General features: G+C 46.8%; 1 protein-coding gene across 8 annotated transcripts in view; it reads right to left on the bottom strand.

Moving 5' to 3' along the window:
• The window catches only part of EPS15L1 (epidermal growth factor receptor pathway substrate 15 like 1), a 411,806-nt gene that overhangs the window by 178,400 nt on the left and 218,746 nt on the right, over window positions 1-14,660 (bottom strand). For all 8 annotated transcript variants that reach the window (XM_063914522.1, XM_063914523.1, XM_063914524.1 and 5 more), the window contains one exon: window positions 6,650-6,814. In XM_063914522.1, coding sequence (XP_063770592.1) covers window positions 6,650-6,814 — 165 coding nt within the window. The remainder of the gene's footprint in view (window positions 1-6,649; window positions 6,815-14,660) is intronic.

Here is a 14,660-nt window from a genome sequence, read left to right as displayed (position 1 = left end):
GTAAGAAGCTACCATCTTTCCCAGGACTCGCGTGCAGTGATGCACCGACACCTGTTTTGGTTTCAGGAGGTCTCTGACCAGAGATGACAACTCTTTGGCCTTCTCCTCCGGGAGAAACACCTTCTTCTGTTCTGTGTCCAGAATCATACCCAGGAACAGCAGACGCGTCGTAGAAACCAGCTGCGACGTTGGAATATTTAGAATCCAGCCGTGCTGTTGTAGCACTTCCTGAGATAGTGCTACTCCGACCAACAACTGCTCCCTGGACCTCGCCTTTATAAGGAGATCGTCCAAGTACGGGATAATTATAACTCCCTTCTTTCGAAGGAGTATCATCATTTCGGCCATTACTTTGGTAAATACCCTCGGTGCCGTGGACAGACCAAACGGCAACGTCTGGAATTGGTAATGGCAGTCCTGTACCACAAACCGGAGGTACACCTGGTGAGGTGGGTAAATGGGGACATGTAGGTAAGCATCCTTGATGTCCAGTGATACCATGTAATCCCCCTCTTCCAGGCTTGCAATAACCGCCCTGAGCGATTCCATTTTGAACTTGAACTTCCTTATATAAGTGTTCAAGGATTTCAAATTTAGAATGGGTCTCACCGAACAGTCTGGTTTCGGTACCACAAACATTGTGGAATAGTAACCCCGTCCCTGTTGAAGGAGGGGAACTTTTATTATCACCTGCTGGAGGTACAGCTTGTGAATTGCCGCCAGCACTACCTCCCTGTCCAGGGGAGTAGCTGGCAAGGCTGATTTAAGGTAACGGCGTGGGGGAGACGTCTCGAATTCCAGCTTGTATCCCTGAGATACCACTTGTAGAACCCAGGGATCCACCTGTGAGCGAACCCACCGGTCGCTGAAGTTCCGGAGACGGGCCCCCACCGCACCTGGCTCCACCAGTGGAGCCCCAGCGTTATGCGGTGGATTTAGTGGAAGCAGGGGAGGATTTTTGTTCTTGGGAACTGGCTGTATGGTGCAGCTTTTTCCCTCTACCCCTGCCTCTGGGCAGAAAGGACGCGCCTTTAACCCGCTTGCCTTTCTGGGGCCGAAAGGACTGTACCTGATAATACGGTGCTTTCTTAGGCTGTGAGGGAACCTGAGGTAAAAATGTCGACTTCCCAGCTGTTGCTGTGGAAACGAGGTCCGAGAGACCATCCCCAAACAATTCCTCACCCTTGTAAGGCAAAACCTCCATGTGCTTTTTAGAATCCGCATCACCTGTCCATTGCCGAGTCCATAATACTCTCCTGGCAGAAATGGACATTGCATTAATTCTAGATGCCAGCCGGCAAATATCCCTCTGTGCATCTCTCATATATAAGACTACGTCTTTAATATGCTCTATGGTTAGCAATATAGTGTCCCTGTCAAGGGAATCAATGTTATCAGACAGGGAATCAGACCACGCTGCTGCAGCACTGCACATCCATGCTGAAGCAATAGCAGGTCTCAGTATAGTACCTGAGTGTGTATATACAGACTTCAGGATAGCCTCCTGCTTTCTATCCGCAGGCTCCTTTAAGGCGGCCGTATCCTGAGACGGCAGTGCCACCTTTTTTGACAAGCGTGTGAGCGCTTTATCCACCCTCGGGGATGTCTCCCAACGTAACCTGTCCTCTGGCGGGAAAGGGTACGCCATCAGTAACTTTTTAGAAATCACTAGTTTCTTATCGGGGGAAGCCCACGCTTCTTCACACACTTCATTCAACTCATCTGATGGGGGAAAAACCACTGGTTGCTTTTTCTCCCCAAACATAATACCCTTTTTAGTGGTACCTGGGTTAATGTCAGAAATGTGCAACACATTTTTCATTGCCGTAATCATGCAACGGATGGCCCTAGTGGAATGTACATTAGTCTCGTCCTCGTCGACACTGGAGTCAGACTCCGTGTCGACATCTGTGTCTGCCATCTGAGGCAGCGTGCGTTTTTGAGCCCCTGATGGCCTTTGAGACGCCTGGGCAGGCACTGGCTGAGAAGCCGGCTGTCCCACAGCTGTTATGTCATCGAACCTTTTATGTAAGGAGTTGACACTGTCGTGTAAAACCTTCCACATATCCATCCACTCTGGTGTCGACCCCGCAGGGGGTGACATCACATTTATTGGCACCTGCTCCGCCTCCACATAAGCCTCCTCATCAAACATGTCGACACAGCCGTACCGACACACCGCACACACACAAGGAATGCTCTGACTGAGGACAGGACACCACAAAGTCCTTTGGGGAGACAGAGAGAGAGTATGCCAGCACACACCACAGCGCTATATAATCAGGGATTTACACTACACAAAGTGATTTTCCCTATAGCAGCTATACAAATACAGTTTGCGCCTAAATTTAGTGCCCCCCCTCTCTTTTTTACCCTTTGAGCCTGGAAACTGCAGGGGAGAGCCTGGGGAGCTGTCTTCCAGCGGAGCTGTGAAGAGGAAATGGCGCCAGTGTGCTGAGGGAGATAGCCCCCGCCCCTTTTCGGCAGACTTCTCCCGCTCTTATATTAATATTATGGCAGGGGATTTTTGCACATATATAGTTTATTAGACTATATTATGTGCTGTTTGCCAATGTAAGGTACTCTTATTGCAGCCCAGGCCCCCCCCCCCCCAACCTCCCCCCCCAGCGCCCTGCACCCATCAGTGACCGGAGTATGTGGTGTGCATAGGGAGCAATGGCGCACAGCTGCAGTGCTGTGCGCTACCTTAATGAAGACCGGAGTCTTCAGCCGCCGATTTCTAGGAAGTTCTTCTTGCTTCTGGCTCTGCAAGGGGGACGGCGGCGCGGCTCCGGGACCGGACGACCGAGGCTGGGCCTGTGTTCGATCCCTCTGGAGCTAATGGTGTCCAGTAGCCTAGAAGCCCAAGCTAGCTGCAAGCAGGTAGGTTCGCTTCTCTCCCCTAAGTCCCTCGTAGCAGTGAGTCTGTTGCCAGCAGATCTCACTGAAAATAAAAAACCTAATAAATACTTTCTTTACTAGAAGCTCAGGAGAGCCCCTAGTGTGCAACCAGCTCGAGCCGGGCACAGATTCTAACTGAGGTCTGGAGGAGGGACATAGAGGGAGAAGCCAGTGCACACCAGTAGTCCTAATTCTTTCTAAGAGTGCCCAGTCTCCTGCGGAGCCCGTCTATTCCCCATGGTCCTTACGGAGTTCCCAGCATCCACTAGGACGTCAGAGAAATAATCTTACCCCCTGGACAAGGAATCTAACCCGTCAATTAGATTACCAGACCATTTTGCAATGGCCCTAGTGATCCATGCACAAACTATAGTGGGTCTTTGGGCCACCCCCGCCACTGTGTACAGAGACTTAAGAGTGGTTTCAATTTTGCAGTCTGCAGCATCCTTCAACGAAGCTGCCCCAGGAACTGGTAAAACAATCTTACGTGACAGCCTGGAAACTGACGCGTCCACTGTCGGCGGGTTTTCCCATTTTTTCCTGTCATCCTGAGAAAACGGTAAGGATGTAATCAACCGTTTTAGAATCTGAAACTTCCTGTCAGGATTAACCCAAGTTGCTTCAAAAAGGGAATTTAATTCCATGGAAGCAGGAAAAGTAGCAGAGGATATCTTTTTTACAATAAAAAAGGATTCCACCTTGTCAGGAATATGCAAAACCTCTCTTATAGCTTCAATCAGGGCCTGTATTCCCTGTGCTAAAGCTGCATCCCCACCCCCACCAAGTCCACCTCCCCCTCCTCTGGGTCTGATACATCATCATCATCGGTATCAGCCTGCATGATTTGGGCGAGAGTACGCTTCTGTGGACAAATAGCAGGGGTCTGAGAAGCCGGAACGACCACTGAATCTCTATTCATCAGGTCATCTACAGATTGCCTTAAGTATTGCGTCTCCTTCTCATTTTGGTATAATTTATGTGAAATATTTGAAGTCATCCCTTTTAATGAATCTAACCATACTGGTTCATATCCACTAGCCTGAGAATATGTACTATCCTGAGTACACTGTAATGATCCCCCCGATTGAGAAAAGCACTCTGCTGTGCATGATACACAATCCTTTGACATGATAATGCAAAAGAAAACACACCAACACAGTGAGGAATAGGTTAAAAGCATAGTTAACCCACACAGAGCCCTTCTAGGGAGACACAGAGAAATGGAGCCAGCCACACAGCGCCCCTATAGCTAAGGTATAGACCTAGCTGGGTCGCCAACTAAAAACCCTTAATAGGGTTTAGTATACCAAATTATTGCTCCTCCCCTTTGCTATGACACCCTGGTACCACTGAGGTGCTTTGGAGTCCACGTGGAGGAGCTGCACCATCCAATCAGGCTGCCTGCAGAAACGAAATGGCACTGGTGAGCATCTGGATCCGCTCATAATGAAGGCCTCACTACCTTGACTAAAAACTTGAATTAAAAGGGTTACAGTGGGTTAGAACCCATGTAAACAGTGCCAGTCCTGGGTAATAAGCATGGCTTCAGCCACCCCTCACAGAGGTCAATGCAGTGTCCCTGAAGCAAGAGCACAGCATGCATGCAGCGCTGCGCGCTCTACCCTCATGCCATTACAGCCGGCGACCCGCTAACCGGGACGCCAGCCACCTACTCACCACTCTTCAGTTTTCTGGCTCTGTTAGGGGTGGCGGCATGCTGTGGGTCTGTACGCTCGCAGTGGTGGGGCTTACAAATAGGTCCCTCAGGAGCTCAGTGTCCTGTCAGCGGGGAACGGGACCATTAACCCTAGGGAGGTTGGGCCGTTCCCATGCCCTAAGTCCCACAAAGCAGGCAGTCTGGTGCCAGCCAGAGCAGCCTGAAAATAATAAAAAAGAAAATAAATGCAGAAAACTCTTCAGGAGCTTCCCAAGCGTGACCGGCTCCTCCAGGCACATTTTCTAAACTGAGTCTGGTAAGGGGCATAGAGGGAAGAGCCAGTGCACACTCTTGATTTCTTAAAGTGCCCAAGGCTCCTACTGGACCCGTCTATACCCCATGGTACTAATGTGGACCCCAGTATCCTCTAGGACGTAAGAGAAATATTGGATGAGATTCCAGAAGGACAAAAAGCTGTGGGAAAATTACCAAGTTATACCCATCTTGACTTAAACACGATAATGAGTGGTCATAGCAAACATATTTACTTGCAACATGTTTTTAATTAAATACTGCCTTATGGTACTGAAGTGAAATGCATGGCCTTTCTAAAAAAAATACATTTAGGGGTGTACTCAATTCAAGTCGGATTTCCTGACTTGTTGGAAAAACGGGAATTTAAGGTCGAATCCAGATTCGATATATTCAAAGTCACGTTTATCTGACAAGTCAGAAAATCCGACTTGTCGGAAAGAACGTGGATAGACGGATTAGCCACGGATCCACTTGTTTTGTCGGATTTGCGGCCAAATCCGACAGATGATTTTAGCCCCGTTCCCAACAATGTCGGAGTTGGCCGCGAATTAAATACTCAAATGTCGGATCCATTCTGTCGGAAAGGATCTGACATCAATTGAATATATCCCTTAGTTGGAATGTTCTCCTTTATCCAGTATGAATATTCAAAACCTTCCCACACATGTATATGCAAAATGTAATTTGGTGAAAGGAGGGAAAATGAGTTGCTGAAAAGAGAAATTAAACCAGTCTTGTATTCCCTTTAATGTGTAGTTAGAATGGCTATATGGCTCACATTGTCTTATTCATAATACTAGGTGGGTTCTAATTGAATTGCTAGTTTGTTTACTATCTCTCCTAAAAGAGAAAGAAGTTGCTCCAGCTGAGCAAATCACAGAAGACAACATAACATTGACTTATTACCTGGTCAAAGACGAACAAGACTATGCGCCTATTGCCTGGTAAAGTGGTTGCTCATTGTTCACCTTTAGGTGCAGATAGTACAAAGAGGAGATTTTACCCCATTGTAACAGTGTGTCAACATATTGCGCCAGAACACAGTCACTATGACCAAAGTGAGGAGATACTAGACTTTGTCCTTAACATTCTGGTAGGGGAGCAGAAAATCGAGGCTCAGCACTGTGAAGATCAGTGACTATAGAGCCTTTTCATAAAGAACTGTATATTAGGTATTTGTCCTGTTTAAACAATTTACAATGTGTGTTGTGACTATGACAATGGCAGAAAGCAAAACAATCCTCACAATTCAAACATTTTCATGGGGAACATCACCAAGATTTCATTTAATAATCTCCAATTATCGTGGTCTGCCTCAATGGCCAATAAGATCAGTATAAAATGATTAAGCAATTTAAAAAAACTGCGGATTCAATCTTTCATAAACTTGTAAACAGACAGAAATTACCTAAATAAATTGGCACATCATTCTTAATCCAAAACTCTAAACTAAAATACAGTATGGTATCAAGTTATAATCACTATACCCAGCTGAATAGTTGTATACACAGAACTTTGATAACAAATATTCTACAATTTCTATTCCTGAAATATTAATGATGTTCATTTATAAAAAATAAAAAAAATAACAGAACATAGGCAAAGCATGGTTCTTAAAATAATTATCTAGCACTGTAAAATATGATAAAATTGGGAACAAAACAAACCCGTAAGAGTTATCAAGAAGAAACTGTGCAACCATTATTGGCAAATCATTACAAAATGTTGGTTACCAGGAACCGCTTCTTTAGGTCCTGAACCAGTGCTGTTTCTCACCACTGCTGTGGAACGGTCCAGCCTCTCTCGTGAGGAAAAGGCCTCAACGTCTGATAGATTATTCATGCTACCCCCATGGTCTCCGTTGAGAGCATTGTTGTAGTGTTCAATACTTTTGTTCATTTCCTGCTGACTCTCTTGAAGCTGTGATAATTTGCTGCGAGCCTGAAGTAGAAATGTGACCGTTAAACAGGTTAATGCCTGTACTACTGACAGAGACAGTGATTTATAGTAACAGTACAAATATAGATAAAATAAGATGTGTTATACAGTGAGGTAATCATAGCATGTGTTATAACAACACTGAAAGTTCGCAAATACCTGTTTCCAGAGGGAGTGTTACTTCACATGAATAACTAAGCTACTGGTTTTAAAATTTAGAAGGATCGCTCATTTATGAAGTTACATAAATTGTATATAAATATTCTTGTTAAGGCCCATATAGACGGGCCGATGCAGGAGAGAAGTGTGCTGAGCGAACCGCTCAGCACACATCTCTCCCGCCGCTCAGCACAGCGCGATCTGTGCTGAGCGTGCAGGGGAAGACGGACGGGGGGGCGCTCATTTCACCCAGCGGGTGAAATGAGCGACCCGCTAGATTGGCCTGCACGGCAGGCCAATCTAGCACCAGCGATAGCGATACGGGGGGCTGCGCATCGCTATCGCTGTAGAGGGTACACACGGAGCGATAATGCTCAAATTCTAAGCAATCTAGTCAGATTGTTTAGAATATCGCTCTGTGAGTACCCCCCTTTACAGGACTTAACCCAGTATCTATAATGGTACCAGCATGTCTGTTTTCAAAGTTCAACATACCATATAGTTTTGCACCCCATCTCTTTCTTATGTTTCCTTTATCGCCTCAAAATGAATGACCTGCTAACAGAGTTGTAGTATTCCATCAATGCATACTGTGTCAAAGTCGAAAAATATCATAATGCATATGCCTTGTACTAACCCCATGCACATGCCCGCTGCTCGTGCACTCAGTCCGCCGTGCGTGCACATATCCGCAATTTGTGTAGGATCGCTCCGGCGATCATGCGCGTGATATGGGTATTTACGGCGGAGTTTGTGAGCATGTAGCGTGTTATTAGAACATTGCATATTTAACCGATATAGCGTATATTGTAGATACAGTTCCCCTAGACCATGTCAGCAAGTATTATTAGTTTAAACAGTTCCTGGACAGAGAGATTCGCCTTTGCATGATAGGAAGGGTCAGATAAAGGTTGGAAGGTGATATCTAGTATCCAGCTGTAGGGTATTTTGAGGGTAACATTCCGGTGTTAGTTAGAGAAAGATCGCTTGTTCCTGCATATAGTTATGTGCAAAAGTAGATTATGAACATTAACTGTATTTACTGTAAATTACATATGCGGCGGGAATCCAGAGGATACCACCCACAAGAGCAGTTGGGAAAGACATCGCCCACCTTTTCAAATCCACCTATGACCTTTACTGTAATGTGGAGACATATCTCTGTGTCCAATGAACAATGAGATTACAGTGACCATTGAATTGTGTATGCATGTTGTGTATAAAAGAACCATTGTTGCCTGGCCGGTCAGAAGACTCTGCACGCTATCTACCTGATGAGCGGAGGACCGGATTCGGGTTGCGCTTGCGAATATTCTCACGTACGTACATTCTCTGTAGCCATTATTCTGTTTAGATTTACTTGTTAGCCTGTAGTGTATAAATTGTATTGTTTGTATCTTTTGGAATCAATCCACGGTGGCCTTAGAACCCTGTGGTTTCAACTACAAACTGTGTTGTGTTTTCACTTTCCTGCATGGGCTTTAAAGTAGTTTAATCTGTTTAAAGTGTATAAGCATTGATAAGGTGTACGCACTGCGGGTACTTTGTATCGCCAGCGCTACTTAAGGTTTAAAGGTATAACATCATAGCAGTACTTTACTGTTAAGGGTTTAAAGTGTAAGCATATTATTACATTGAATCATTAACACGGTTTAAAGGTTATCCATTGTGTGAGTGCTCGCTGTGTGTACTCCGTACACTCAGCGCAGCGTGCGTACGCCAAGTGCGTACCACGTGCAGGACTCTGTACGCAAATAGCGTACAAAGTGCGTAACACGTGCACGTAGTCTAGCGGCCATAGCGGCTCAACAGTAATAGTGTACAAAGGGGTATAGCTTTGCGGTCTAAGATAATACCGACATTATCAACTGGCAATAAATGCATGACATAATTGGGACAGTGGGTATCATGGAATCCAGTGCGTGGGGTTTGTTTCGGAATGACAGAGCCTGGTTCTGATTTGGAAAGCAAATTAAAAAAAAGACAAGTAACTGTGCATCTTAGCACTGTACGTGGCCAGATTTAAAATGTGCAGAAAGGGTGTAAATTCTAAATCGTCCTTCCTCAGGGAAGTCTTCAACACGAAACACGTTGGTGGAACATTCTTCATCTGGACACTGGCCTGCATAATTCCATGCTGATACCCTTCTGCTGGAGCTCCCATCCATCTGAATGACACAGAAATTTTGGACAATTCCATCCACCTGGTACTGTGGCCTTTATCAAAAACTTTTGATCAAGTTTTTAACTCATCAGAATTTTAAAAATGAATGCATGGAAATTATAAATATTGTATGTAATAAAATCCTTCCTTCAAATACTACGCTGTCATCTCTGATATCAGGTGCTTTTTAGTATGTGGGTGTGTTTTAGAGTCACATCCTAAGGAGGAATCACACCCAGACATACTGTGTGAGAAAGATACCGTGATAGGCTTCTGAGCAAGTTTGGGTCCAGTACGCAAATATATCATTGTTAATGAGAAGCATCCATATGGAATAATCATCATTAAAATATACAATCATGTAGCCAGGCTATAGGATTGAATATTTTAATGATGTTGTATAGCTTATTTGATTGTTGTTCTTTTCTTTATGTATGTTTTAATAGCATGTGATATAGTCTCTGACTCTTTGTATGGCTTTAATAAAAAGATTTTACTCCCCTGTAAATCTATTTCTCGTAGTCCGTAGTGGATGCTGGGGACTCCGTAAGGACCATGGGGAATAGACGGGCTCCGCAGGAGACAGGGCACTTTAAGAAAGAATTAGGAATACTGGTGTGCACTGGCTCCTCCCTCTATGTCCCTCCTCCAGACCTCAGTTAAGGAAACTGTACCCAGAAGAGCTGACAGTACAAGGAAAGGATTTTGGAATCCAGGGTAAGACTCATACCAGCCACACCAAATAACTCGTGATAAACTTACCCAGTTAACAGTATGAACAACAACGGAGCATCAGACAACCTGATGCAAACATAACATAACCCTTATTTAAGCAATAACTATATACAAGTATTGCAGAAGAAGTCCGCAATTGGGACAGGCGCCCAGCATCCACTACGGACTACGAGAAATAGATTTACCGGTGAGTAAAATCTTATTTTCTCTAACGTCCTAGTGGATGCTGGGGACTCCGTAAGGACCATGGGGATTATACCAAAGCTCCCAAACGGGCGGGAGAGTGCGGATGACTCTGCAGCACCGAATGAGCAAACACAAGGTCCTCCTCAGCCAGGGTATCAAACTTGTAGAATTTTGCAAAAGTGTTTGAACCCGACCAAGTAGCTGCTCGGCAAAGCTGTAATGCCGAGACACCTCGGGCAGCCGCCCAAGAAGAGCCCACCTTCCTTGTGGAATGGGCTTTTACTGATTTTGGATGCGGCAATCCAGCCGCAGAATGAGCCTGCTGAATCGTGTTACAGATCCAGCGAGCAATCGTTTGCTTAGAAGCAGGAGCACCCAAGCTTGTTGGATGCATACAGGATAAACAGCGAGTCAGTTTTCCTGGCTCCAGCCGTTCTGGCTACATAAATCTTCAAAGCCCTGACTACATCTAGTAACTTGGAATCCTCCAAGTCACGAGTAGCCGCAGGCACCACAATAGTTTGGTTCAAATGAAAAGATGACACTACCTTCGGCAGAAATTGCGGACGAGTTCGTAATTCTGCCCTGTCCATATGGAAAACCAGATAGGGGCTTTTACATGATAAAGCCGCCAATTCTGACACACGCCTAGCCGAAGCTAAGGCCAACAGCATGACCACTTTCCACGGGAGATATTTTAAGTCCACGGTCTTAAGTGGCTCAAACCAGTGAGATTTCAGGAAACTCAACACCACGTTAAGATCCCAAGGTGCCACTGGTGACACAAAAGGGGGCTGAATATGCAGTACTCCCTTTACAAACGTCTGAACTTCAGGAAGAGAAGCCAGTTCCTTTTGAAAGAAAATGGATAGGGCCGAAATCTGGACCTTAATGGACCCTAATTTTAAGCCCATAGTCACTCCCGACTGTAGGAAGTGAAGGAAACGGCCCAGCTGGAATTCCTCTGTAGGGGCCTTCCTGGCCTCACACCAAGCAACATATTTTCGCCATATATACGGTAATAATGTTTTGCTGTCACGTCCTTCCTAGCCTTTATCAGCGTAGGAATAACCTCATCCGGAATGCCTTTCTCCGCTAGGATCCGGCGTTCAACCGCCATGCCGTCAAACGCAGCCGCGGTAAGTCTTGGAACAGACAGGGCCCCTGTTGCAACAGATCCTGTCTGAGAGGCAGAGGCCATGGGTCCTCTGTGAGCATTTCTTGCAGTTCCGAATACCAAGTCCTTCTTGGCCAATCCGGAACAATGAGTATTGTTCTCACTCCTCTTTTTCTTACGATTCTCAGCACCTTGGGTATGAGAGGAAGAGGAGGAAACACATAAACCGACTGGAACACCAACGGTGTCACTAGTGCGTCCACAGCTATCGCCTGAGGGTCTCTTGACCTGGAACAATACCTTTGTAGCTTTTTGTTGAGGCGGGATGCCATCATGTCCACCTGTGGCAGTTCCCATCGATTTGTAATCTGTGTGAAGACTTCTTGATGAAGTCCCCACTCTCCCGGGTGGAGGTCGTGCCTGCTGAGGAAGTCTGCTTCCCAGTTGTCCACTCCCAGAATGAACACTGCTGACAGTGCTTGCACGCGATTCTCCGCCCAGCGAAGAATTCTGGTGGCTTCTGCCATCGCCACCCTGCTTCTTGTGCCGCCCTGGCGGTTTACATGAGCCACTGCGGTGATGTTGTCTGACTGAATCAGCACCGGTTGGTTGCGAAGCAGAGGCTCCGCTTGACTCAGGGCGTTGTATATGGCCCTTAGTTCCAGGATATTGATGTGCAGACAAGTCTCCTGACTTGACCACAGCCCCTGGAAGTTTCTTCCCTGAGTGACTGCCCACCACCCTCGGAGGCTTGCATCCGTGGTTACCAGGACCCAGTCCTGTATGCCGAACCTGCGGCCCTCGAGAAGGTGAGCACTCTGCAGCCACCACAGAAGAGACACCCTGGCCCAGGGGGATAGGGTGATCAGCTGATGCATCTGAAGTTGCGATCCGGACCACTTGTCCAACAGATCCCACTGAAAGGTCCTCGCATGGAACCTGCCGAAGGGAATGGCTTCGTATGACGCCACCATCTTTCCCAGGACTTGCGTGCAGTGATGCACCGACACCTGTTTTGGTTTTAATAGGTCTCTGACCAGAGTCACGAGCTCCTGGGCCTTCTCCTCCGGGAGAAACACCTTCTTCTGGTCTGTGTCCAGAATCATGCCCAGGAAGGGCAGTCTCGTCGTAGGAATCAGCTGCGACTTTGGAATATTCAGAATCCAGCCGTGCTGTTGTAACACCTCCCGAGAGTGTGCTACGCTGATCAGCAACTGCTCTCTGGACCTCGCCTTTATGAGGAGATCGTCCAAGTATGAGATAATTGTAACTCCTTGCTTTCGCAGAAGCACCATCATTTCTGCCATTACCTTGGTAAATATTCTCGGTGCCGTGGACAGACCAAACGGCAACGTCTGGAATTGGTAATGACAGTCCTGTACCACAAATCTGAGGTACTCCTGATGAGGTGGATAAATGGGGACATGCAGGTAAGCATCCTTTATGTCCAGAGACACCATAAAATCCCCCTCTTCCAGGCTTGCAATGACCGCCCTGAGCGATTCCATCTTGAACTTGAACCTTTTCAGGTAAATGTTCAGGGATTTTAAATTCAATATGGGTCTGACCGAACCGTCCGGTTTCGGAACCACAAACATTGTGGAATAGTAACCCCTTCCATGTTGAGGGAGGGGAACCTGTACCACCACCTGCTGGAGATATAATTTGTGAATTGCCGCTAACACTACTTCCCTTTCTATGGGGGAAGCTGGCAGGGCCGATTTGAGGTAACGGTGAGGGGGCATCACTTCGAATTCCAGCTTGTATCCCTGAGACACAATCTGTATAGCCCAGGGATCCACCTGTGAGCGAACCCACTGGTGGCTGAAATTTCGGAGACGCGCCCCCACCGCTCCTGGCTCCACCTGTGGAGCCCCAGCGTCATGCGGTGGATTTAGTGGAAGCCGGGGAGGACTTCTGTTCCTGGGAACTAGCTGTATTGTGCAGCTTCTTTCCTCTACCCCTGCCTCTGGCAAGAAAAGACGCACCTCGGACTTTCTTGCCTCTTTGTGATCGAAAGGACTGCATTTGGTAATACGGTGCTTTCTTAGGTTGTGAGGGAATATATGGCAAAAAATTTGACTTCCCAGCCGTAGCTGTCGAAACTAGGTCTGAGAGACCGTCCCCAAACAATTCCTCACCCTTATAAGGTAAAACCTCCATGTGCTTTTTTGAGTCGGCATCATCTGTCCATTGCAGAGTCCACAGGACCCTTCTGGCAGAAATTGACATTGCATTTATTCTAGAGCCCAGTAGGCAAATGTCTCTCTGGGCATCCCGCATATATAGGACAGCGCCTTTTATATGCCCCAGGGTCAGTAATATAGTATCCTTGTCCAAGGTATCAAGTTCCTCAGACAGAGTATCTGTCCATGCTGCTACAGCACTACAAGTCCAGGCCGACGCAATTGCTGGCCTCAGTAGGGTACCTGAATGTGTATAAACGGACTTCAGGATACCTTCCTGCTTCCTATCCGCAGGATCTTTTAGGGTGGCCGTATCCTGTGACGGCAGGGCCACCTTCTTAGATAAGCGTGTCAAAGCTTTGTCTACCCTAGGGGAGGATTCCCAGCGTAACCTGTCGTTTGGCGGGAAAGGATACGCCATAAGTAACGGTTTGGAAATCTGCACTTTCCTATCAGGAGAATCCCAAGCTTTTTCACATAACTCATTTAACTCATGTGAAGGGGGAAAAGTCACTTCTTGCCTTTTTTCCCCATACATATAAACCCTCTTGTCAGGGACACCTCTGAGATGTGTAACACATCCTTCATTGCTATAATCATGTAGCGGATGGCTTTAGCCATTTTAGGCTGCAACTTTGCATCATCGCCATCGACACTGGAGTCAGAATCCGTGTCGATATCTGTGTCAACAATCTGGGATAGTGGGCGCTTCTGAGACCCTGACGGCCTCTGCGCTGTAGGATCAGGCAAGGGTTGAGACCCTGACTGTCCCAAGGCTTCAGCTTTATCCAACCTTTTATGCAAGGAGTTTACATTATCATTTAACACCTTACACATATCCATCCAATCAGGTGTCGGCGCCGTCGGCGGAGACACCACATTCATCTGCACCTGCTCTGCTTCCACATAGCCTTCCTCGTCAAACATGTCGACACAAGCGTACCGACACACCACACACACAGGGGATGCTCTATTTGAGGACAGAACCCCCACAAGGCCTTTTGGAGAGACAGAGAGAGAGTATGCCAGCACACACCCCAGCGCTATATAACCCAGGAATTACACAGTAACTTAGTGTTTACCCAGTAGCTGTTGTATTAGTGATTTTGCGCTAAATTTATGTGCCCCCCCTCTCTTTTTACCCTCTTTCTACCGTGATTCTGCAGGGGAGAGCCTGGGGATCTTCCTCTCAGCGGAGCTGTGGAGAGAAAATGGTGCTGGTGAGTGCTGAGGAAGAAGCCCCGCCCCCTCAGCGGCGGGCTTCTGTCCCGCGATTTTGTGTAAAATAGCGGGGGCTCATGC

This window comes from Pseudophryne corroboree, chromosome 1 (genome assembly GCF_028390025.1).
Source record: "Pseudophryne corroboree isolate aPseCor3 chromosome 1, aPseCor3.hap2, whole genome shotgun sequence".
NCBI classification, from domain to species: domain Eukaryota; kingdom Metazoa; phylum Chordata; class Amphibia; order Anura; family Myobatrachidae; genus Pseudophryne; species Pseudophryne corroboree.
The sequence above is the reverse complement of the archived record's forward strand: the minus strand, read 5'-3'. Positions and strand labels throughout refer to the sequence as shown.